Source organism: Ammodytes marinus, assembly GCF_949987685.1.
Source record: "Ammodytes marinus genome assembly, chromosome: 5".
Lineage (NCBI taxonomy): Eukaryota > Metazoa > Chordata > Actinopteri > Uranoscopiformes > Ammodytidae > Ammodytes > Ammodytes marinus.
In genome coordinates this window covers 9,885,789-9,910,899 of record NC_137234.1, presented here as the reverse complement: position 1 = coordinate 9,910,899, position 25,111 = coordinate 9,885,789, and the positions used below count along the sequence as shown (strand labels likewise).

The 25,111-nt window shown below is 41.4% G+C and overlaps 1 protein-coding gene across 6 annotated transcripts; it reads left to right on the top strand.

Moving 5' to 3' along the window:
- Nucleotides 1-25,111, top strand: tead4 (TEA domain transcription factor 4). 6 transcript variants are annotated; one of them, XM_080027408.1, is made up of 12 exons: nucleotides 1-128; nucleotides 11,169-11,233; nucleotides 12,690-12,761; nucleotides 13,041-13,127; nucleotides 14,252-14,386; nucleotides 14,744-14,787; nucleotides 15,015-15,076; nucleotides 15,280-15,410; nucleotides 16,436-16,609; nucleotides 21,423-21,563; nucleotides 23,149-23,301; nucleotides 24,285-25,111. In XM_080027408.1, exons 1-12 carry the CDS (start codon nucleotides 122-124, stop codon nucleotides 24,396-24,398), a joined length of 1,185 nt encoding a protein of 394 aa, XP_079883534.1. In that variant the 5' UTR covers nucleotides 1-121; the 3' UTR covers nucleotides 24,399-25,111. The 6 variants fall into 6 exon arrangements, with proteins under 6 accessions (XP_079883534.1, XP_079883533.1, XP_079883536.1 ...); XM_080027407.1 differs by having other exon boundaries at nucleotides 15,280-15,422; XM_080027412.1 differs by having other exon boundaries at nucleotides 43-123; nucleotides 15,280-15,422.

The window sequence follows — 25,111 nt, the reverse complement described above, 5'->3', positions numbered from 1 at the left end:
GCCCCTGGAGAACGATGCGGAGGGCGTGTGGAGCCCCGACATCGAGCAGAGCTTCCAGGAGGCCCTGGCCATCTATCCGCCATGTGGCCGCCGGAAGATCATCCTCTCTGACGAGGGCAAGATGTACGGTACGCCCATCTTTTTCTCCTCATACTGTCCCTGTCACTGTTTCTCATTGTAAGGGATGAACGGGCTAGGAGGTCAGTTCACAATGCAGGCCAGGGCTCTTTAGCAAGTCAGGAAGTCATAGTCTATATTTTTTAACCATAACTCATGCTGAACAAGCTGTTTGGAGATAACAAGGAAGAAATAACAATAAATCCTTTCCTGCAACTTAAGCACTGTTAAGCCACATATATGATTGGGTTTGGCACGTTGGATATAACTGATATATGTCAAATAGAGGTGGATTAAAATAACTTTTGGGTAAAACTTATTTATAATTTACAAGCGGTGAACCCGTAGTGCAAAACACATCTGCATTATTGTGGTGCACAATCAGACAAACAGGCATTTGTTTCTCACACACACACACACACACACACACACACACACACACACACACACACACACACACACACACAAACACACTCACACACAGCTCCACGTGTTCATGTTTCACATCTCTACTGTTTCCTGCACAGCTGTCGACTCCACTTGGTCCCACAGTGTGAAAGCATGATGTTTGGGAAAAATGCACATACACTCTAATCACTCATTCTTCCAAACACACACACACACAAACACACACCATGCCTCCGTTTGTTCTCTCAGAAGCCATGCTATATAAAGATTAATACACTGACACAGGGATCAGTCTCACCTCCGACACTGCATTTAATGCTAACTTGCCTCAAGTAATCTTTTCCAAACTAACTGTAGCTTGACCACATAGGGGATTCCGGGTGGTGCCTTATCAGATGGGTTTTCTGTCTTTCATTCCGTCTAAGATAATGATTTGAGGTTTAGAGCAGCTAGATAAATTCCTGACTGCAGGTCAGAATCAATGTCATTGCAGACAACGTCTTTCTGAAAGATGATTGGTAACAGATGGCTTGGCCATAGTGTGTCCTCCTGTCTGAGAGTCTGATAGTGGATCTTGTGGGAGGTAAAGGGAGGGCTGGAGGTAATGGCGTTATCAGACATCCTCTGTCATCGCCTTGTTTTGTTACCATGCCACAGAGCTCTGTTACCTGCAAGCTTTGCCTAGCCTATCTTAGCCTTGCATGTTGCGGTCACAGCCACCCTCTGATCAGCACTTAAACCCTTATAAAGCCTGTAATAATAGTTGGAGGGGGACAGAGGAGAGAGGGGTATGTGGCTCATTCTATGTCATGTGGATGGGGGGGACGAGTAAAGGTGTTGATGGTAGGTTTTTTGGCAAGGCAGCCTCTGAGGTGGCCCTTCCTCGATGTGGGGGTCAGGGGCAGGTGATGCGCGCCAGGGAGCGCGTTGGCCCGCCTGGAATGGCATGTGCGCTCGGGAGCCCAGGGGGTTCAAGGCAGCTCGGCTGTAACCCTAAACCAGAATAGACGTTACCCTTTGAGTGCCTATAGGGAGGAGGACGGGTGGACAAATAAACACCAAGGTGGGCAGTGGTGTCTTACATGGCCTCAGGGCCCCACAGAGCCCTCACACCTGTCCCCAGAGTGTGTTTATGTGTTTGCTCCAGAGTGGGAAAGTTAAAGGCTTGTGTCTTTGTGCTTACCACCTCTGCTCTCTGCCATTTCTGTGATTAAGCTCCGTCATAGCTCTTTGTCTCAGACTGCCTGTCTCTCTTTGTCCTTTATGAACAATCTCTTGTTCGTCTGCCTTTCAGTTCACCTGCAGCTGCTCTCTCAGTTCAACCCGACAGCCTCGCGGCAAATCCGGATTTACGACTTGAGAAATGAGGCAAGACTGAGCCGGTGCGTGGCTGTGGCTCACTGTGCCCCCATTGCCCCTACACAACCTGACCAGCTCTTTCCTTACAACCCCTGCAGGCCCCTAGTCGTCCCCTTTCATCACCATGCCTGGGGTCACAAGTGGCCAACAACTCAAGTCATTCAAGCAACCACAATCAATGCAAAGCCACTTTGAAGGTCTTTAGTGTTGTTGATGTTGTTAAAGCGCTGATGGGTGGTCTTAAATCAGCCAAATCTAATATCAGCTGAGAATATCTTTAAAGGCCTAAAAGAAATGGAGAAGGGATGACCTTATTGCTTTAGAAATGTTATTTAGGCTTTCTTGGGTAAATATGGACACATAGACAAAACAAACTTGGAAAATAATGTCTGTTGGTCGAGAGCAACATGCTCTGAATTTTGTGTTGAATTCCTCTCTGAGGAATGAATGCCATTCTTTGCTAAACAAAATGATATTGAGTCTCCTAGCAGCCAAACAGAAAGAATGTGTGCCTCTATCCATTGTAAATTCCTTAATTGACTGGAATGTTTTTACCCCATATTTTTTGCGTACATTCACCACATTTTTCTCCCATAATGCTGTGCATTGCGATGGCCCTCACTGCCATTACTCAACAGACATATTAGCTCGCTTATTAGGGACGGTGTCACGGATATTGTGGAGGTTATGTGCTCCAGTGGTAATTCGACATGCATCTGCCAAGGAAAACATTTCCTGCCTTGTGTGGCTCTCAGCAAGAGACGTGCCCTGTGGTCTGACCCAAGGCCTCATGCTGCAATAATGGAAAAACCGTCCCAAACTTGTAGTGCAGTGGAAACCAATGTGCTGACAGCACTCACTAGAAAAAATTGGTACTGGAAATATGATTATCCTCCCTCTTCATTTGCTGCTGTATACTATATTTTCCACATTGCAATTGTAATGGCTTTGCTTTATGATGTCTTCTGACTAATTTGTATTTGGCAGAATTATATCTTGCATCACATTATGTTGTATGCAGCTGTTTGGTTTCGTCACACTTCATTTCCCGATGCCTGTGAGAGAGGCACTTTTCTCACATTTCAATATCTCCAGTTTCCTGTGAGAATAAATATCATTACTTGTGTTGGAGTAGTGAATAAAGTCAACAGAGTTTCATTCAGTAGTGGCATATTTTTCTGTCAGTTCAGAACAAAGAATACCCACACAATGAATCATCCTCCCACGGAGCTGCTTGTGCAACATGTCAACCCATTGTGGGTTTTTGTCAGGCGATGCAAATATGTTTTGGTTTCAAATCATTTTCATTACGAATGTGATGTAAAGGTCAGTGAGAAGCTACTGCGAGTCCTCACCCGGGCCCAAACTTTGGCAGTAAAGTGAGAGATTCACTAGTGACCTTGACCTGTTGACCTTTTTGAAGAAGCATCTGGGGTCTGTGCTTGCAATTGGTTTCCCTTTTGTAACTACGTTTCAGTTCTCTACTTGAAGAAATGCACTACTGCCTTATGTTTAGTTCAGCTATATGGATAATGTTAATAGGCAGATAAGATTGTTATTTTATGGATATAAACTATATAGTTTATGAGGTACACCTACTTTAGCTAATACTAATGCAGTTTAATGTAACAGCTCTAAAATAAATCCTTTTTTTCATGAGGGATTATGTTTAGTTTTGATTGAGGCTATTTTAGAGAATCTCTGAAATGATCACAAAGTTGAATCAACAGAAATGGGGGAATAATCTGTAGGCCTTTAAACTTGATTCAACTCTTCATATTCAAACCGTGGTTAGGCTTATTGTTAGTTTAATCAAATGGAAATATCGTTGATTTGTTGTCCATCCTTTTGTACAAATTATCACCTGGAAATATTAAGCATCTTTTAATAACAAAACTTAAAATCTGTATTTAAAGCAACATTTGGCACATTATGGACTATTTTGGTATTTTGACACTATTTAGTGTTTTATTGTTTGGATTCCCATGAGCAGAAGCCTTCACCTCAAACCCCTGCTGAATTTAACTTGTGGAATCTAGATACATCTCCCTGCAGTCTCGTTTGTTCACACAATTTTTTATGTCTTTATCTCCCAGTGTAACAAACAGCACATAGTGGGTGGTAATAGCCATTTAACAGAGCTGTCCCTGGTACGTTATCTACACATGTCAGATCAGCAAGGTGGAAGGTACAGGGGGATCCAAACAGGTCACACAGGCTGTTGATCTGTTGCCGTGATTGACTTCAGTCAAGCCTCGTGCAAACTACCTCTACATAAATCTCTGTAATTGCAAAGACACTTGTGGCGGGTTGTGTTAATATAACATGACACTGTTACACTTACTATGCTGCTATAAAATACTATACTTTGTCAGAGCAAACCTCACATACATTTGGCTCGGACAGCAGCGCAACTGGTTAGCATGCTAATGAGCGCAAGATTATCTCTCACAGGTCTCATTCATGCTCCCAAAAAAGCCACAGCCTGCTCTACTCCGAGACAAACTCACATACATAAGGTTGACAAGGAAGGCAACACTTTATTTTGCAGATCCTGCATTTACTAATACTTTCCAGGGAGATTCTCCTGGAAAGAACTATGTAACTTGGGGAAAATGATGGGTGAAGTAATTAGTCCTTTGGCTTTTACTTTAATAACAGCAGTTGATTTTCTAGAGGAACCTTTGCCATTTCTTTATTATTGGAAGCTTGATTACTATATAGGTGGAATCTTTTGCCGGTATACACATTTTCAGGCACAGTTTTGTATGTTCAACTGAAAGTTTGAAACTAAAACCCTGGCAATTAATTTAATAAATTCAATAAGACTTACAATTTGTGGATTGTAACATTATAATTACATCTCTCTAATTTAAAATTGGAAAAATAACAAGAACAAAAAATTGAAGGTGGGGTTTTGCCATAAAAACATTGGTTAAGAGTTCATGTTTTAACAGTAAGGTTTTGGTTTGGATAAAAAGAGAAACTTTAAGGCCCATCTTCTTTTGAGTCATGCTGTCATATCATGTCATGAATAGGAAACAGAGTTTAACTTTATTCATTAAAGGCAAAATGGTAATAGATTCAGGCAAAAAGGGATGAATAAAATAAGATTATAAAGTTAAGCACTTTTATACCAATATACCCATTTTTAGATTATGACATTTTTGAGTTAAACCAGGTTTCTTTGGGGTTTGAATGCGGGACCAGCAGGGCTGTTCCATCCTTGTCTCTACACTAATGTAGAAGTTGACTTGTTGCTGGTAGGAAGGCTTAGAGCTCCTTTCAGAGCTCAGAAGGCTCTATCGGAGGGGAAATGACACCCAGCCAAGACATTCCTGCTGCCTAAATGTGACCTTTGTTTTCCTGAGCAGACACAGTGGGGCATATGTGCTGTAGAGGGAAAACGTATGGCTCGCAGATGTGAGACGATGGCAGTTTGTATAAAGTGAGACACACAGGCACAAGTGTACACATGCACACACTAACCAAATTGAAGTTATAATTTCTCTAATGGCGACTGCAGTTTAAATTCTATGAACACTGTGGCGTAAACACAGCCATACAAGGGACAGTGTTGTTTTATAGAGGTAGCCTGACCGCTCAAGGTGTTAATTGCTGTCAATATTCAATGTTAATTATAGTTTAGAATATTATTTTAGACCTTCGTTTTGATTGGTTTGGAACAAGGTGATAAACTACTCACTCCCTGTGATATGATCGTCAAAGGACATATGTATATACAGTACATAGGGGTGTTGTTGTACGCACACAAATATGCCATACACCCTTAGGGGGGGATGTCAGAGCAGCAGATGTAGGAGCTGCTGCTGACCAGGCAGTATAGAGGAATGTCAGGGATGCACTGTGCTGAGATGAAGAGAGATCAGACCAGGCCAGCGATGACTGCGGCCCCATTGGGGAAGGGCAGATTTACGATCAGCCGGGCCCACGAGTTGGCTTAGGATGGGACACTATAGACCGCCTTCACCTCTCCCTGACCTCTACCGACAGGCCTGAGGAGGAAGACGGAAAAGTGCAGTTCATGTGGATGTCTTTGTTATACTTGTGCATTTAGTTTATCAGGTAAACTTCTTGGATGGGCAAGGGAGTTTTACTGCTACATAATACATATTTAACCTGTCCGTTGAGGTTTCAATTCAAGATTTTACAGGTGACTGTTCTTTTTAAATGGTGGTCTAAGTTTGGGCTGTTCTTCAGTTGGCCACTAAGCAAGGCTGATCTTGTTTTACCGTATCAAGTTCTCATAATGCATCCATGTTTACAGCTTAAACTTGCTTACAGTAAGATTGCCTAACCATGGCAACATTACAATGACTGAAATGAGTCAGGAGAATTTCTGTAAATTCAATGTGTCATTTTACTGTAATCACAGATGCTGCTGTTCAGCCAAAGTTATACATTGCTCTGTAACTGTCTTCTAGCAAGTTTGTTTTCTTCCCAACTTGTTTCTGACTCCTCCCAAGGGACCTGAAAAAAGTTATTGTAGCTTTGAGTTAGAAATACTGAATTAATGGTGCGCTTTGGGACACAGTTACAAAGTATCTCTTGTTTACAATTAATTTAGACAGTAAATACAATTTGACTCTCAGCGCAAAAACTGTAAATATCAGAGTATGTAATGTACAGAAGGTCGATCACACTTCATGCCCTTCAGACATTTTTCTAGAATCATATTTCCTCCATGTCTGTGAGTGCTGGCAGTGTGATAAACAACATCAAACTGTGGAGCGGTGGGTGATGGTATTATGTTCCTACTGACTTTCCTGCAGCCTTGGCTGGCACTAGTTCTGCGTCTGTGCTGCTCCCAGTGGATATCATGATCTCATTGCTGTGTGACTGAGTCTTCTCTCTGATCTCATGGGTGTGTTGGAGGGTATTTTTGATGGGGCCCTTCCCCAAACACTCACACACTAGGAGTGGCAAGGCATGTGATACCACAACATGAAGCCAAGCGTCTTTGTCAGCCCATTAATGAAACTGCTTAATGCTTTCAATACATAACGTGGATCATTTTGAATGGGGATACCATCATATTGATAGAACAGTTTATTCTTTGCTCTTTTGGCAGTACAATAACTCTATTCCTGAGAAGATTTGTTTTCAACTTGAATGTAGAAAACATAAAATAATGGCAATAACGGCAGGACATGTTCATTAGTATTTTCCCAGAATAACTTTTAATTCAGCGCCTCCATGCTTGTACTTGACCTGACAGTTACTGCTGTTTTCAGGGTAATCAGTCTGGGTCGAGAAAAAAGCCTTACAAATCCATAGCAGAGTTTCGCAATTTCCTGGCTATCAAAGTAAAGCGTTTTTCGAAAAGCGTTTTTCTGATGATAATTTCTAATTCATCTGTGGAGACATGCTCAAGCATCCGTCTCTGCTACCTTGAAACCCCTTATTGGAATGGATACACAGTGTACATGTTATTGTACACTGTAGTTTTCAAAGATAAATTGCTGGTAACTGGACAAACTTGCTGCTGTAATGTGAGGAACTCCAGACGTGCAACTTAATGTTCATTTGTGGTCAAGTGCTGTGAGGGCTTTGACAAAACTCTTTGTTCATCTTTTCAAGAGTTTGATTGCGAGGAAATGTGGAACCCTCTTAATCCTTAGGGAATTAAACAAATATGCATTAGGGGCTCAAACAATCCCCCATTAACACTAAACAGTAAACAGGAGCTACAGCCCTGATATAGGAAAATAAGATTGAGACCGAAGGCTGCAGTGTGCGTCAAAGTATGACTGTGTGCAACTGTGTGTATACATTGGACTAGATGGGATTTGAGAGAGGGGTTTAGTCCACAAAAGCCTCACACAAAGGCAGATATACAGCTGGTGTGTGTGTGTGTGTGTGTGTGTGTGTGTGTGTGTGTGTGTGTGTAGGGGTCTGGAACTTTACAAAGACGCCCTTTCCTTTTTTGCTCTAACTGATCACTGATTGATGGATAATATCATTCTTATGTATAATGCGAACAATTTAAGCACTAATGGAACTGGCTGATGACAAAGTTAATTAATTTACATATCAAATGCTCTATTCAAGTTGTTATTTGAATGTACAGTACCTTATTTTACTATGAAACTAATAGAAACATATAAAATATTCTGTTATAGCCTCTTAATCACTCTAACAAGTGTCCAAATTTTGACTTTAGTTTTTTTGCCTCAACCTAACTAAACCTTAACAATAGTGTTAGTGTGAGGCAGAGATGTGTTGGTTCAGGTAGAGTTATCCTTTGAATGATCACAATTTAAATTTAAAGGAGCTGTAAGCGGAATGGTACTTTTAGCTAACTTCCTGTCAGTTACTGCAGTTAGCAGTCCCCTCGCTCGTCCCTACGTCACCACATTAATGCACTGCGGTCTTCAAGCAGCAAGTTATCTAGCATCATCTCAGATCCATAAGTGTGATAAAACATGATAAAAACCATCAAAACAGACATTGGGAAGGATTTTTACCTGCTCCGCCATTGTAGGCGCATAAACATTCACCCATCTGTTGCTCTGGCGTGCACCGGCAGTGAGACCATGAGTGAGACGGGTGTCGGTTTGTAGCGTTCTCTCTTCTGATTGGATAACATGTTCGGGATCCTCCAATAAGTTAATTTGCCGATTACATGCAGAACAGCTGACTGAGAGATCGGCTTTATGAAAGGCGCACATTATGGAAGTGATCACTGTATAAATAAAGAGCGATTTAACACTTCATATTAACGTAAATAAACCGCTTTTAAAAAGCCTTCATCCTGCATTAAATATGCAGGACTCATCATGAGTAAAAACTAAATATGGAATTAAAATATGGTGCAATATTAAACTTACTTTCCATAGTTTTCTTCATGGCCTTAAACAGGTTTCACCTTAGATTTTATAGAGGTAGGTCTCATGGTTGATAAGTTGTCATTTTGTACCCCCTGCAGTGAGAATCAAAGTTGTTTCTGTAACAGGACTTAGCAACAATGTATAAACCCTAAGTGGAAACTTGTGTGGAAGCAAACCGCTAAGACTGGGGTGGCCCGGTTTGCATGACCACCGGGAAGTCTGAAAATCTGATCACTTTTATTGGCTGACAAAACCTCTCAGCTAAGCTTCAGGTTTCCTCTTTTTACCATTTGGGGTCACTTGATTGGTGGGTTTGTGGAGGGTTGTGAGGTCCAACCCAAGCATCACTACGTAAGGGAAAAACTGACGAGTTAGTATTAGGTTGTGTGTCGTGACTGATCTCTGTGTTAATTCACATGGTGATGTGGTGCCAAGGGAAAAATGACCGTGTTTAAGAGGTGGCTGCAAAGTCTAGCAAACTCTTCGTACGTGTGGGAGCGTGAGAGAGATCTCCTTTGAGTGCAAGATGTGATATACCCTGTAACTGATCTTGTCGATGTGTTTGTCTGTGTCCCCCTTTTTAATTAGTACACCTACCTGTTTTTAAATGAGCTGTTCTCTATATAACTAACGGTTACTTTCACTTGGAATTTTTTATTTTTTATTTGATTGTTTTTGCCTATACTGTATGTCCAAAACTGTGGAAAATGCCCACAACAATGTTCCAGATCCCAACGTGACGTGTGACGTGACAGTTAGAAACACAAAGATACCAGTTGATAATACAAAGAAAAGCAAAAAGTACTCACATTTGAGAAGCTTACACCAGCAAATGTTTAGCATTTTTGCTCAATAAATGACTTAAATGATTATTGAAATTGTTCCTTGGTCATCATCCAACAATTAACTAATTGATTAATTGACTAATTATTTAAACATCGTCTGCAAAAAATGTCCGTATTCTTGTGTAATGGCTCCTATAGCTTAAATACAGTCCGTCTTGCAGTGCAAGGACTTGCATAGCGTAGCACAGAGCCCGCCAAGCCAAAATTGCTCTCTTGTCAAAACTACATCATATTCATCCAAAAGCATATATAACTATGCATAGTCTTACATGTCTTTTTTATGTGTTTTACAATTTAAGCCATAAAACTGGAGGTTCAGTTTTGGAGAAGTGTGAAAGAAGCAACATGACCGTTGCCCTCCACCGTAATTGGAGACTCTGGATGGGAGGGGGGGGGAACAAGCCCAAGATTTACTGCGGGCGTAAAGGCATATTCCATAAACATTGACACACACACCAGCTGCCTCGCTGCCTCACCAGACTGGGCCCCCTTTTGGTCACTGGCCTGTGCCGTGTCTGTCCTGACTCCGGTCGGAGGATCGCATGGCTGCAGCCTCCACCTGCTCTGCCAATGTGACCTGTCTGTCAGCAGCACACAGACGCACACTCACTGTAGAGATATGAGCCCGCTGTCCACTCGGGGGTCACGCCGCTGAGACTGATGCAAGCTCTCACAAAGACAAATGTATATACTTAGTAATATACTTACACAGACAGTGTTCAGCGTTGACACACTTGACAGCCTTGACTCTTGCTTGGGACGTGTGTGTTTGCCCATTCGTCTATACGTGCATGCATACAAGCTCTACCAAAAATGTGCACACACAGGTATGAATACAATAATATTTTAAGCATTTCATTCTGCTTATATAAAGTGACTTCCGTGTCTGCAGCACACAAGCGGTTACATTAATGTGTGCACAGAAATATACAGTGCATATTCATTTCCTCATTCCTCCCTCTCATACTGGGTTCACCCAGGCATGCAGAGCAGGCCCGCTGTTGATGAGTTAATAGTTTGCTTCGGTAAACATTTTAATTCCTCCACACCTAAAACATGCTGCTCACTTTCAGTTCAAGTATATAATGTGCAAGTGTTGGTAGTGGGAAACAGCTGTTCAAGTTAAGAGATCAGAGTATTTTGGCAAAATAGACATAAAATAATCAACTTCTTTTTACTTTTCAAACATGTACTTTTTCTGCTACATATAAATATAAAATCTATTTGTCTTTCCCCTTCCCTTCCCATCACTTGTTATATATCTATTTAATGGAAGCTATAGCTTTGACAATTGAGTTTTATTGTCCCATTTAACCTTTTTAGGGCAATAATATTTTATTTTAATAGCCAAACATCTTCAATCAAACATTTTGTGTGAGGCATATTGGATATTTTTTAATGTGTTGTGTCCTCTTAAGTCCCTCCAAATTTGAAGGAAAACTGCAATAGAAAGTTTAATGTTTAATTAAGTTACATTTATGTTGAGTTTGTAGGTAGATGAAATGTGACTGAACGCTATATGGAAGATTTCCAGTTAGTGGATCTTGTGCTAATCTTAAAAAAAAAATTGTTTTCTGGTATTTTACAGGACGAAACGAATTGATTGCACGGTACATCAAACTTCGCACAGGGAAGACGCGGACCAGGAAGCAGGTAAGTTCTTTGCAAATGCCCTTTCAGGCAGTCCCTATTTTTAAACTCCAGAAAGTTCTCTCCCGTTGAGTGATGCCCCAACACCCTGGATGACCCACCCAACTCCTATGTGGAGTGTTGGAGATGATTGATTTAGGGACGGGGGCCAATGCACAGACGCTATATAGGATCATGTGTCGGTGTTGTTTCCTCACCACCTCATGGATCTACTGCTTGTTAGAAGGGCAAAGAAGCTGGGGAATATGGCGGTCTGGATAGGAGATGGCCGAAGGGATTTGGAACCCGCACCGCAGTATCTGATATGGAATGACTGATGTATAGGCAGTGATGGATGGACGTGGAGAGAAAGGGTCCCTGCTAGAGTCTATGTGGGAATGAGAAGAGATGAGTGGAGAGGGGCCGGTGCGTTTAGGGGTCAGAGATGGATGTTGGTGGGACAGATTGGAGGGATAGAGGGACACCTGCTGGCCCAACAAATATACCCAACATCGATTCAGTGGCGTAATACATATATATTAATCAATATCAATATTTTGCTGTATTCATAATGTATATGTAATCCAGGATATAAAAATAAATCATGTTTATTCAGCAATACTTTTTATATCTCAATCGAGTGAATTAGAGGTGTGGCTAACATTGCCAGAGCGCACAGAAAAGTTGTTGGTTAACAATTTTACTTTGAATGGTTTTTATACCCACTTTATTCTCAGGAATATAGCGGGAAAACAAGAGTTTACGGCAACTCCATATTACAATATTACATTATCTTCTAATTGACTTTAGTGTTATCGAGCCATGCATATTCAGTTTTAAGATATCCACCTCTGAGATTGAGATTCTCCCATCCTAATACAATGGAATTTTGTTATGAATGAGAAAGATTTTAAAAATTGCATTTGAAAAAAATGGGTGCCAATGCTTCTTTCCAATTCTATATTGTTTGAAAATGCAAATGGTTCATCCTGTCTCTGCAGGACTATTCAGTAAATGAACTTACTGAACATATTTTTTGTTGACAAGCATAAATATGTGACCATGATAGAAAATCTTCTAAAAAAAAATTACATTTCAGTCATAAATGTCAGTTTTATATATTTTTCTGGATCAAAATACCATCTTCCTAGCTGAGCTTAACTATTGCATAGTCATTTTTGCCTAAGCCTTTGGGTGAAAGGCCAGTTTCACAACTGTCACACCTTTAGCCAATTAGGGTTCTCAGAAATACCTGTATGTTTTCGGACTGTGGAGGGAAACTGAAACATCCAGAGGAAATCCATGTGAAGACAAAGGGTTAAATGTATTAAAGCCCCCATCTGTCCTGGTCAGGTTTAAACAAAGGTCACTCTTACTGTGAGGCAAAAGCTTTAACCACTAGACCAACATAACACCCATTTTAAGTGGAACATAAATGTCACATAAATCCAACACTTAGCTCTGCGGTGTTGTCTTTCAGGTATCTAGTCACATCCAGGTTTTAGCCCGGCGAAAGGCCAGGGAGATCCAGGTGAAGCTGAAGGTACGCTATGTGAGTGAAACTTCAACTTTTTATTATTCTCAAAAATACTTTGATAGATTTAACACATGTTTAATTTAATGCATATTTTACAGGACAAAAAGGTTGTGTGGATTTAATAAAATCACTAATTGCAAATTTCCATGTGTTTAAATCCCCATGCAACAATTTTGCTAATCATCTTTGCTCCGAGTCTGTGCTCACTGCCAGAGAAGAAATGGTCATAGCTGAATTAAGGGTGTGATTAGTATGTTGCATTTATTTTCTTTCATTTCAAATTGACTCATGCAGGTCCATAATCAGACCATGGAGCCTGCATTCGCCCGAGGTTATCAGGATTTTAATCAAGTCGAGCAGCAGCAGCGGATAGAAAGAATGGTGAAAACATTATTACCCTTTATCATTTCTTCTCATAATGAAGTTTCATGTTTTGTTTAAGGTTGTCCAACACCCATGGCCCCTGCAATGTCATGAACTTACAATGCATTAACACAAAGGCCCAAACTATTGTCTATTTTAATTGCAGCCTCTAATTGATGGTAGTTTCAATGGGATGCTGACACATTTTGATGAAAAGTGAATATATTTCAGGAAGCCTGAGGCTTAGTGTTCACGATTATGAACAAGATGAACCAAGCAAAACTGCTGAGAAACAAATGAATCCTTGCGTTATTCCTCCTAGGTGTTACATTGGATAAGTGCCTCAATAAAAGTTTCCCTGTGCGGTACGCTGATAGCTTGCACATCCCTGTCCCCCTAGTACTTTCTCAGTTTACATTTCTCATCCATATACACCCGCAGGACTCTCCCTCACCTTGGATGGCAGCCACGAGGTTTCAGCTGGCTGGGCCCGGCATTGGTCACAGGGCTGGCCCCTGTGACAGGCCTTTTTTAAATACATCTTTGGTGTAACTGAGATCCCTACCACATGTACCCCCCCATATTTCAACTATGCCCTTGTGTTAGCTGGTTCTGGGAAGAAGAATGCACCGTATGGCCTTGCCCATTAGGGCTGGGCGGCAAGTGCTTGTAGTCCTCTGTGGCCTGGAAACTGCTGAAGGAGTGGATTCATAAACAAGAGGTGTATCACTTTACAGTATAGCACAGTAAAGAACCTTTTGTAGCTTTTCAGCTTGAACTCTTAAATTTTTTTATTTCATTAACATTTTGAAATTGTTATACAATTATTGGCATATTAACACAACACCCTGTTGTCTGCCTTGACTTCCAGTATGACCTCCACCAGAAGCTAGTTGTCATCACTAGCTTGCCCCTGCCAAAGCAATAAACTTAACTCCTGACCCAAAGGCCCTTGACTGTAATATCACCTTCTCTTCAGCTCTCTGCCTGGCAGGGATTCACTGATGATGCAAGCTGGCCTCGGCCCTTCATTTCCCATTTTAGGGCTCTGCTTGTGTTACCACCAAAGTGGGGCGCCGACTTAAATGGAGTCTGACGAGTGCTCCGTTTGTCTCACTCTGTCTCTCTGTCCCCCTCCATAGGACCAGGCTGCCAAAGACAAGGCCCTGCAGAGTATGGCCACCATGTCCTCAGCACAGATCATCTCCCCCCAGGCTTTCCAAAACAAGATGGCTCTCCAGGGCCTGTCTAGGCCGCCTTACCCCACTGCTGGTGGGGTGAGTGTCAGACCTCTGCCCCCACACCATCTTTATCCAGATTAACCTGAGCAGTCGCCACATTTATTTAATAAACACCTTTGTCTCCATCCTAAACTCTATGGTCTGCGAAATAAGCATCATTCCAATCATCCTATTGGATACACGTGTATTACTTCCATAGATCTTGTGACTGATGTCCCTCTTTTTAGTTTTAGTTTGTCAGATCCAAAATTCCTTTAGTCTATCAAGTCGGTTTGTTAAGAGGTGTTTGGGCATTTTTCTTTTTATTAAAAGATACATTTAACTGACAATATGTGAGACTTTGTGTTAAGTTGGAACTGTATAACATAAATTGCTCTTTTTTGTTTTTCCCAGTTTTGGCATGGGGCACTTCCAGGACAGCCAGGAGGCCATGAAGAGTGAGTAGCCATTCTTTCAGTTATTTCATCAGATACATTTAAAATCTCAGAACAAACAAATACATGTCATTGCAATTATAAAGAAATGTCATCATCAGCTGTCTGACATAGCTCTGCCCCTTGCGTCTTTAGAGATTGCACGGTCCAATTAGTATGTGAGAAGGGGTTATGAGCCCGAGACGCTGCATAACATGCCTGTCCCTCTCTTGTCTGTCTCGTCTCTGCAGCATTAAGCCCTTCTCCCAACAGAGTTACGCCATGCAAGCGTCCGGCCCGACCCCCATAACAGGTGGGTGCTCTTCCTCTCCCCCGCTGTGTTGACAGAGGGCTGTCATGCCGACAGAGTGATGAGACAACCCCACTCGTGATAAAGAGCTCACGCAAAGTTTAAAACAAAAGCTGCAATATCGCTGCATTTTATATCGAAACAATGCTTTAAGGTTTTTAGATTGTTGCACCTAAACCACACATTAACACACTGTCTATCTGCAGGTTATGAAAGCACAGCAGGGCTCTCCATGTCTCCCGGTGCCCCCCCTTGGCAGGGTAGAAGTATTGCCAGCTCCAAGCTGCGAATGCTGGAGTTCTCCTCCTTCCTGGAGCAACCTCAGGACCCTGAGACTGTAAGTAGACAGGTATAAACAACTCCCACCAAAACATTTATTTTACTTATTGACTGTTATTGCAACAAAGGTCTTGCTCACCAGAGAGTCCTATTGACATCAAAAGCTCACTTTATTCACAATATTTAGATAATTACATTGTTTGCTGTTTTTTCTAATAAAAACGTGTTTAGTTATCTGCAAAAAAATAAACCACAACAGGCAACACCAGGCAGCTGTGCCTCCTCCAATTGAGAAATCTCTTTTATACTACTAAATGACTATATATAGCTGATTAACACTGTATTTTTCAGGCGCTATAAGAGGAAATATTTATTACATATGTTTTTCTAAGCCCTTGTTGCTGGATACAGTTTTTTCGGAAAAATGGCACTGAAGTGTTTGGTTTTTCAAGACTATCGTCATATACACAGAAAACAAATGACACTTTATTGTGAAATAGTATAGAGATACAAATATTACCAAAAACTAAGTTCATACAGTAGATGTTACAGATGTTTTGGAGAACACTTGCTATTGTTTCTATTGTTGCTATTGCTATTTGCTTCTTTTATTATGTTTTTTTTAAATTTATTTTTATTTTTTTATTTGCTTCTTTTATTCGCTTTTAAATGTTTTATAATGTGTTTTATTTATTCTAATCTTGCCCCTGTAAAGCACTTTGAGTGGCCTTGTGTCTGAATTGTGCTATATAAATAAACTTGCCTTGCCTTGCCTTGCCTATTGTAGTTTAATACTTTATTCTTTAGTCATGGTGTGTAGGGGTATGACAGAAACTCACAACGACTACAAAATAATCTTTAAGAACACATAGAGAATATACACACCAGCATATCACATTATCATTATTGGTGCAAGTGGGAGGAAAAAGGGCGCAACCCGTGAAACAGTTGATGTGATAATACATTACTTGACAGATGTCCTGGATTGCCTAACAATACTTGGCATTAATGTACATTTTGCACACTGGACACATGTCATTTTTGGCTCTGTTCATTTCCTGATATGCACTTTTGTCTCTCCAGTTCAACAAGCACCTGTTTGTGCACATCGGCCAGTCCAACCCTAGCTACAGCGACCCCTATCTGGAGTCGGTGGACGTCAGACAGATCTACGACAAGTTCCCAGAGAAGAAAGGAGGCCTGAAGGAGCTGTTTGACAAAGGCCCACACAACGCTTTCTTTCTCGTCAAGTTCTGGGTAACACATTTTTATTTGCATTTAATGAGAGTGAAAAACGTATTTCTGTTTGGTTCGTTTTCACCCCCATTCTCCTATATTTTCCCTTTATTCTCTTTCAATGAATTAAGTCATAAATCCCTCATTTCAATTAATCCTATTTATATATGTCAAGCTCAGTCTAACACTCTCTATATGTGTGGTATGGGATTCATAAATCATCAAAGCATATAATCTTCCCCAAGTCACAAAGGTGAGGTGAGACTACAGTGAACACTCTTGTTAATGTTTTGTAGCACCTGTTGGCTGTTAATGGCCTAGCGGTGTTAACTGTGTTGAGATAGCTTAAGCATTGGAGTTAAAGGAACTTAAGTGCAATTTAAAGCTAGAATAAATGAAAAGTCATTGCTCCCATGACCTGATTAGTGTTACGTATGCCAGCAAAGATGGCAGTACTGCGCAGCATGCATTAAGCGCGCGTGTGTGTGTGTGTGTGTGTGTGTGTGTGTGTGTGTGTGTGTGTGTGTGTGTGTGTGACAGCAGCCTTGGGGAGAGTGGCAGGCCTGATCTTTCACGAGGGGAAATGTGAGCCCAGGCACCTGTCTTGGTGCTATTAGACTTAGTCCAACCCTCATGCCCTCTTATATAGCTATTAATAGATACCCCCCTTAAAACATACACACGCAGACAAACACACAAAACCCCCAACTCACCATTACACTCTGAAGGATATGAAAATAAAGTATGATCACAAAATATACTTAAGAAACTAAGGAATGAAGAGAATGTATGAAAAAACTTGAAAATATGCAAACTGAAAACGGGCTTGAAAAGAGAGAGAGAGAGAGAGAGAGAGAGAGATCGGGGGGATGCAGATGGAAGGAGGGTGTAATTGCACACGTCCATTTTGTTAATCTCCGAGTTGATCTGGCCACCTCGCCTTACCTCAGGACAAGACCTTTGGTATTTGTGTCATGCACGACACATACGCACTTCTTTATCTCTGGGGTCTTCCCTCTACACATACTCTTGACTAACAAAACAGAACCTCACTTATTCTAAATCCATCAGAAACACAGACGTGGGGAAGGGCCCAAACACATCCAACAGGTTTCTTCTGTTCCAAAAATCTCATCCAAAGATGACAGATATAGGGGAGAACGGGGTAATTTGTCACACGGGTTGGTTGTCACAATCTTTATATCTCGGAACCAGAAGGCGCTGTCTGTGAAATTTTGGTATGTAAATATCCACAACTGGGATCAGGGGTCACCTACATAGTCTTCCTTGGAGTTAGACTGCTGAATTTGAGCTGAGACGACTGTTTGTGCTTTTCATGTCAAATTGAAAATATTTAGCTCCTCAGTATTTTTCTTCTAGGCTTTTACACAATGGGTTTATAACAAAACACTTGTTACCCATACAAAGTGTGAAGGGTAAACTATAGTTTAGATTGTGGTTAGCAAGCTAATTAGTTGTCAGATGGTTGTTGGCCTTGATGCTAGCAAGAAATTCAAGTTGGGGTTGGTCGTCGTATTTTTTGGGGGGTTGGTTGTCACATGATATCTCAAGGCTGCAGCCAGAAAAGGAACACAATAACGAAAGAAATTGTCAAGCTGTATCCTCACTGACACCCCAGAGAAGGAAAGAATAGAGCAGGAAAAGGCAGCTAGCATGCAACAGAAAAAAGGGCAACAAAATCAAAACAACCCAGTGCATCCCAAACTAGACCAGCTGCCAAGGCTACAGTAAGTTATGTAGGCCTATTTGTCAACTTCACAATGTAATTAAACTTTCAAATTTTGTTCTACTTTCTTGCCTTCTTTTTAAGATTATTCCCATTAAGATTACATTGTGACAAACAACCCCATAGTGTTTGACAACCGACCCCTTGATGGGGTTGGTTGTCACAATGTGTAAGGGTGTCTTTGATGATTAATTTCTTCTTTATTACAATAAGATAGAAAAAGTGAGGGGTACACATTTCAAGCCAACACCTTAAGCTTCAATTTAATGTATGAATGACTATTGAAAGATGTTTAGGTGATAAGCAATTCTCACTAGAGTAAAAAGTGTGCCTACTTACCCCGTTCTCCCCTACAGTCTGTGTGACTGTACTGTAGGGATCTACTGTGTGTACGAAGCATACATGATAGAGATAGTTTATTGATCCAGAAGGAAATGTTTAGTTAGTTTAGTTTGACCTGAGAGCTTTGAGAGGTTTACCGGTTAGGCATGCCTGGCTATCAGGCTCTCCATCTACCATAACCTCCCTCTCCAAATACTGTTGGACTGGCTGTTTCAATAGCAACTGAGTCATTCAGGAGACTCAAACACATCCAGCCCAAGGATCCTTTAACATCTTTGAGTTGGTGCAAGACTGGAGATTGGATGCTGATTTATAGTGGAGACAAACAATGCTGCCTTAGGGAAGAATGATGTCAAACTATTATCTTCAACACTTTCCAACATTGTCATCTTCCTCCGATCCACTTTGTCAAAAATGGGTTGCATCATGGCCGCTGGTGATTTGCAAAGCAGATATATAGTGTAACTTTAACTGTAACTGCTGAGGTTTGGCGTGCCAAAGACTGTGAATGTCAAGTTCAAAGGGCCGCCTTGCAATCTCATGCCACCACATGGCTTTGTATGACATTACCCTCCTCACATGTTTTACTGCCACATTATTTATTGAGGAGGGATAAAAGACATTGGTGAGTGACACCATTTTGGAAGTAGTCTTCTCTAGTCCTTGGAGGGAGCAGCTGGTCAAGCCATGGCATTTGATTCGGGGGTGAGGAGAAGGAGGGGATGAGTATCCCCACCATATATCATAAAGAAGAAGAGAGCAAGAGATGGAAATAGGGACTCGGACAGTGTGAACAAGAGATGGCAGGAGAAACGGTGGGTGGCACGTAACCAACAAATCAGTCATCAGTGAAATATTACCCTCTTGATTCATGTCAGAGCCCGGGGGAGTCAACAGTTATGACATGTGCAACTCTGCGCTGGAAGAAAACAAGCTCATAAGACTGTCCCCTTACAGTCTGTTCATCTTATCCTATCCCAAGTGGCTCATGCAATTCTCAAGGCATCCATGAAAAAAACACTGAAATTCTACTAAACAGCTGGGCATTTCAACATCCAGACTGTGAAAAAACAAAAACAAAACAAAGATGCTCTCGGCCATGAAAGTAAGTAAAATGAAATCCTCAACACATCTGAAAATACGCTAACTTTATTTAGGCCATATTAAGAGATGGGAAGAGCCTATTTGATTTCACCGCAGTGACAGCCACGTGGTAGGTCATGACTCGGGGGTGTGCTGAGGCGCAGGTTGGCATGGTGACGGTGACAGGCGGCTGGCCCTCCTCCAAAGCTATGGCATTCTAGATTGAATTTCCAGCAAACCCCCCTGTCGGCCGCTGGCTGCCCTGCCCCTCTCCCCACCTTGCTGCTCAGCCCTAGGTGCCCGTGGCCCTGTCCTAACGGATTGTCTCACGCCTTTGAAGTGCCGAGGGAATCCGATTTGAGCTGGCTCTGCTAAATTGTTACACAGCCAGCCTGCCCACCGTGATCTAATCAGCCAATTGCACGCTGCTGATTGTAATTGGATGAATTCCCTCGCAGGCTGTTAGGGAAGCAGGGAATGGCGGTGCGGGGAGGGTCACTGGGCCCCAGGGATGAAGACAAATAGAGGAATTACATGAGCCAGGGATGAAGATGAACGGGGTGATGAAGAGATGAGAGGAGGCTGAGCGCTGTCTCAATGGCCCATTAGGAGACACCAGCCCGACAGGGGAAAAGGTAAAACAGCCCAGCTGTCTGACAGAGAAGTGGACACCTCACTCTGATCCACAATCAGATTAGAGCTACTTGCCTCAATTGAACTAGTGGGAGGATCAAAGATGAGCTTTAAAATTAAACTTGTGAGGTCATATTTTTGACATGGGAAGTTGTGTACACGAAATCTTTGGCATTCGAATAGTTTCGGTTGTTGCAATGTTATCGACAACCAAACAGATTTTTCTATGTGTTTTCTTTTCGGAGAAATAATATATTCACTTGTTTACCGGATTAAAATATCATGTGAAGAATAGAGATGTGCATACAGTATAAAAGGTGTTAAAAGCTTTGTGGCCTCCATGGGCTCCGCCATGTTTTTTAAATGTAACCATCGGTTTGTGAAATTGTGAGCCATTAGAACATTTCTAGTACTGTGGGTTGTGTGACCGTGTTAAATACAACACCACTGGAATGCACTGTACTGAAGATCAAAGATCAGAATCTTCTTGTGTTGGCATACAACGAAGCCATACACACACACACACACACACACACACACACACACACACACACACACACACACACACACACACACACACACACACACACACACACACAGCATCTTGGGGATCTTAAGACTGGATTTTACAGCGTTATACTGGTTTAACATGGATCTGGCCATTGGATGCCTCTTGGCTTTACAAAGAATCAAGCTCAAGCTTTCTTGAGCCGTAGCACTCCTGGTGATGTCTCTGTCAGACTGACGCACATGTTCCTTGAGATTTATATCTGTGAGAGAGAAAAGCCAGACCTGACATTTTCTTAAAGATTATGGAGCTGGTACTGTAAATCCTGGATATTTTGGACCCAGCTCAATGTGGTGCAGGGTAGTGTGACACCAAGTGTGAAACACCTCTCTAGTTAAAGGAGGACAGCAAATCCTCCTCTCATACACCACTCAGGTTCAATCATGGTTCCCTTTGGGTCAGACTGACCAATATACTGATATCAGTTCATTCTGACATGTTTTCTTCTTCTCTCACTTCAGGCGGACCTTAGTGTAAACCTGCAGGATGACAGCAGCTTCTTCTATGGTGTTTCCAGTCAGTACGAGAGCCCAGAGAACATGATTATCACCTCATCCACTAAAGTCTGCTCCTTTGGCAAGCAGGTGGTGGAGAAAGTGGAGGTAAGACGAGGATACTTTGGAGTTATAAAAACAATTTTTTATTGTAAACTTAAACTACAGTATTCTGGTAGTCCTTACATGCAGAGTGAGTGTCTATGAAACATTACTCATTTTCATTGCTACATATATATTATAACATAGGTTTCTTAGATCCCCATCCATGTCTCATCATTTCTGACACTGTACACAGAACAGACCTCGAAGATTAATGGAAGTAATCCTACCGGTGTTTACAGCCAAAGGGTTGAGAACGGGATACTCTGTTCCAAGTTGGTATCCCATTCATAACGATTAAAGTTGCTCAATGAGTGTGTTTGTTTTTCATAAACAATTTCTCAGGCGTCCACCTTTTAAGGCTCTGCCTGAGGTGTGTCACCTGCACACATCAATGACTGACACAGCTCTTGGAGACTTCTTTATTTTTTTTTAGCCTAAAGGATCAAATTCCCTTATTACACAGAGTTCGTCCGGACTATTTATGACTCTCTCTCTCTCGTAGCGGTTGCATGAGGGAAATGCTTTCCTGTCTTCAAGTGATCTACATTTTTTATAGTGGTCACTATGCCAACATCCTCTCAAAGCAGACGGGAAATACCATGGACTACAAAAAAATTACCAAAAATGTACTACTGTCATCCTCTGCAATGTTTCAGTTACAGACAGTGCTCTTGATACAACAATTGACTTTTGGTTTTGTGTGTGTGTGTAATTAATATACATTTAGTAGTTTGTGATGAATAATGAGCCATTATAAATACAGAAATGAACAGAGCACATTTAATTATTCTATTAGACTATCATTATTATTATTATGGAACACAGTGACCTGCATAAAATGTGTGATTTGCCTATAGATAAATAAAAAATGTATTTCATTCCAAAAAATGTATTTGAGAATAAGCCCCTTGATATGTAGTATCTCGTTTTCGAGGGGGTCCTCAAGGGATAAAGTTAATATAGCATTCATTTCAGTTCATAAAATTTTCTAAAACCCTGACTTTGTGTGCCACACATTTTGGATGGTAGGTATTTTTGAAATTTTTAACAGAAAGCTATCTTATGTAGCTACAATATTAAAAGTTTATGGCATTTATGATTACTCGAAGAATGTGTGATATTTAAACAAACAAACAACAGAACACAACGAGAGTTCATGGCCAGGTCAAAAAGCACTATTAACAGTTACCACTGATCTGTGGTCAGCAACACTGACATGATTCACAAACATCCCCAGCGTGACTAACTGTTATGCTTCCCGTTAACTAGACAGAATACCGGCCCTGCCCCCACCCACTGCTGATGGATTGTACAATACAAACACCTAGACACACATCGCTAGGTGGAGCCTAACCACATGATGATATTTAATGGCCTCATCATTTGATTACGGTTGTCACGAGAATTATGTTTATTGTCATATCTGGCATGCCATTTGCTACATTAGGTGTATTATATTACAGATTATCACATAGATGTTCATATCCAATGTATCCAATTGAGTTTCAGTGGAATATGTATGCCCATTTTTTTAACCAGTAGATTTCACATTTCATACCTTTTTGTTTATTGTATCCGCTTTCCACAGACGGAGTATGCGCGCTTCGAGAATGGACGCTATGTGTTTCGAATCCACCGTTCCCCATTATGTGAATACATGATCAACTTCATCCACAAGCTTAAACACCTGCCGGAGAAGTACATGATGAACAGCGTACTGGAGAACTTCACTATCCTACAGGTACACACAGGAATCGGGATATGTGTATAGAGGCAGGGGATTTAAGGGCTTCAGTCTGTTTGCATGAATGTTATTCTGTAGGTATGATATATAAGATATTCAGGTATGTTGTTATCAAAGCAACAATTTTAAAGTTTAAGAACATATGCTTATTCTCTTCCTTGCATAAATACTGGAAACACCGGGAAAAGGGTTTGTCTTGCCCAGTCCCAACGTGAAAGAGAAACCACCTCCCAGCATCTCTTAAGTTAACATGTTCTATCTCACTTGTTTAATATGTACTTAAATACTGAAGTGTAAAAATACACGGCGTTTAGTCCTCCCAGACATCCAGCAGAGACCCTTGACTGGGAGAAACTGTTCACTACAGCCTCCATACTTTCAAGTACGTTTAGATCTTCCACCAAAAAAGAACCACAGAGTTAAAAACATTTTGTCCTTTGCACTGTAAGTTAGACTTTTCTGAATGAGCCGGTGTGCTGCTCAGAGAGGGAAGTGAAAAGAGCCGAGTGTATCGCCATAGTAACAAAGTGGACCTCAACACTAGGGTTCAAAGACATTGGTGTTCCTTCCATTGGCAGCTGCATTCCTACCCGCCAAAGGACAATGACCATATTGAGCCCACACTGACGACTGCATGGCAGCATGTCATTAGGTTTCTCAATGGGCTGATTTAGCTCATATTAACCATGAACAGCTCATCAACATACATATACACGCTTATACAGATGCATGCACAATACATTCATATCATTGTGGTCTATTGTTTCATTTAAGGGAGCAGGGTCCCACTAGAGTATTTTATGAGTTTAAGTCTTACATTTTTTCTATATTGCCAAAGGCCTGCAAACGATCGCAAACTTCTCTGCAAACTAGCAAAATGTGAACCGATTTAAGTTTACGGGTAAATATCATAGGTTAGGTAAGTGTTTTTATCCTCTAGTCTACAGCATGACTGAACAGAACCTTCTGTGTGTCCACAGGTGGTGACTAACAGGGACACACTGGAGACCCTCCTGTGCATAGCCTACGTCTTTGAAGTGTCCACCAGTGAGCATGGCGCGCAGCATCATATTTACAGGCTAGTCAAAGACTGACACAGTCACACAGTTGGAACTTACTGCTCTAGGCCCATTCTAGCTCCTCAGTGAGCACCAACGTTAAACATTGGACTTCTTCCTCCGTAAGCTTAAAGCTGAAACCACACAACTCGGTCAGGAGCCCAGACAGAAACTGGCTTTGTTAGCATGCCCAGGAACACTATTACTACTGCTGAGGAAGAGGGGGATTTGGGATTGTGGAAGATGAAACAGGCCTTCTGTGGAAAGCGGCAAGAAAAAAAGAGAAGAGGACCATGATGCGCTGTGGTCACAATATGTCAGGAGCCAAACCTTGCCAACAAGACCTGCATGAGAAAGTTGTCGTTGGTGGTGTTTTTCATCTCATTTTACTAGTGTTTGTTTTTTGAGTTAGAATATTTTACACACAAGCTTGGGCAGGGGATATTTGCTACAGAGGAGTTTGGCTGCCTCAGGGTGCCACCTAGTGGTGACTTTAATATGAATAAAAATGGGGAGAAATAATAAAAGTAGACCGAGAATCCCTCCTTTGCACATCCGTAAAACTATCACTGTTTTTGGTGCCAATTGTTTGTGTTATTTGAGCATTTGAGTAATTATGTACAGTGCCATATCCATCTCCTCTAAACCGAGTTATGAAGACAAGAGGCTATTTTATTCACTTCGTTTGATGTTATATGTTGTGTATTGTCTTACTGTTTCTGATTTGAAAATGACCTGACTACAACAAA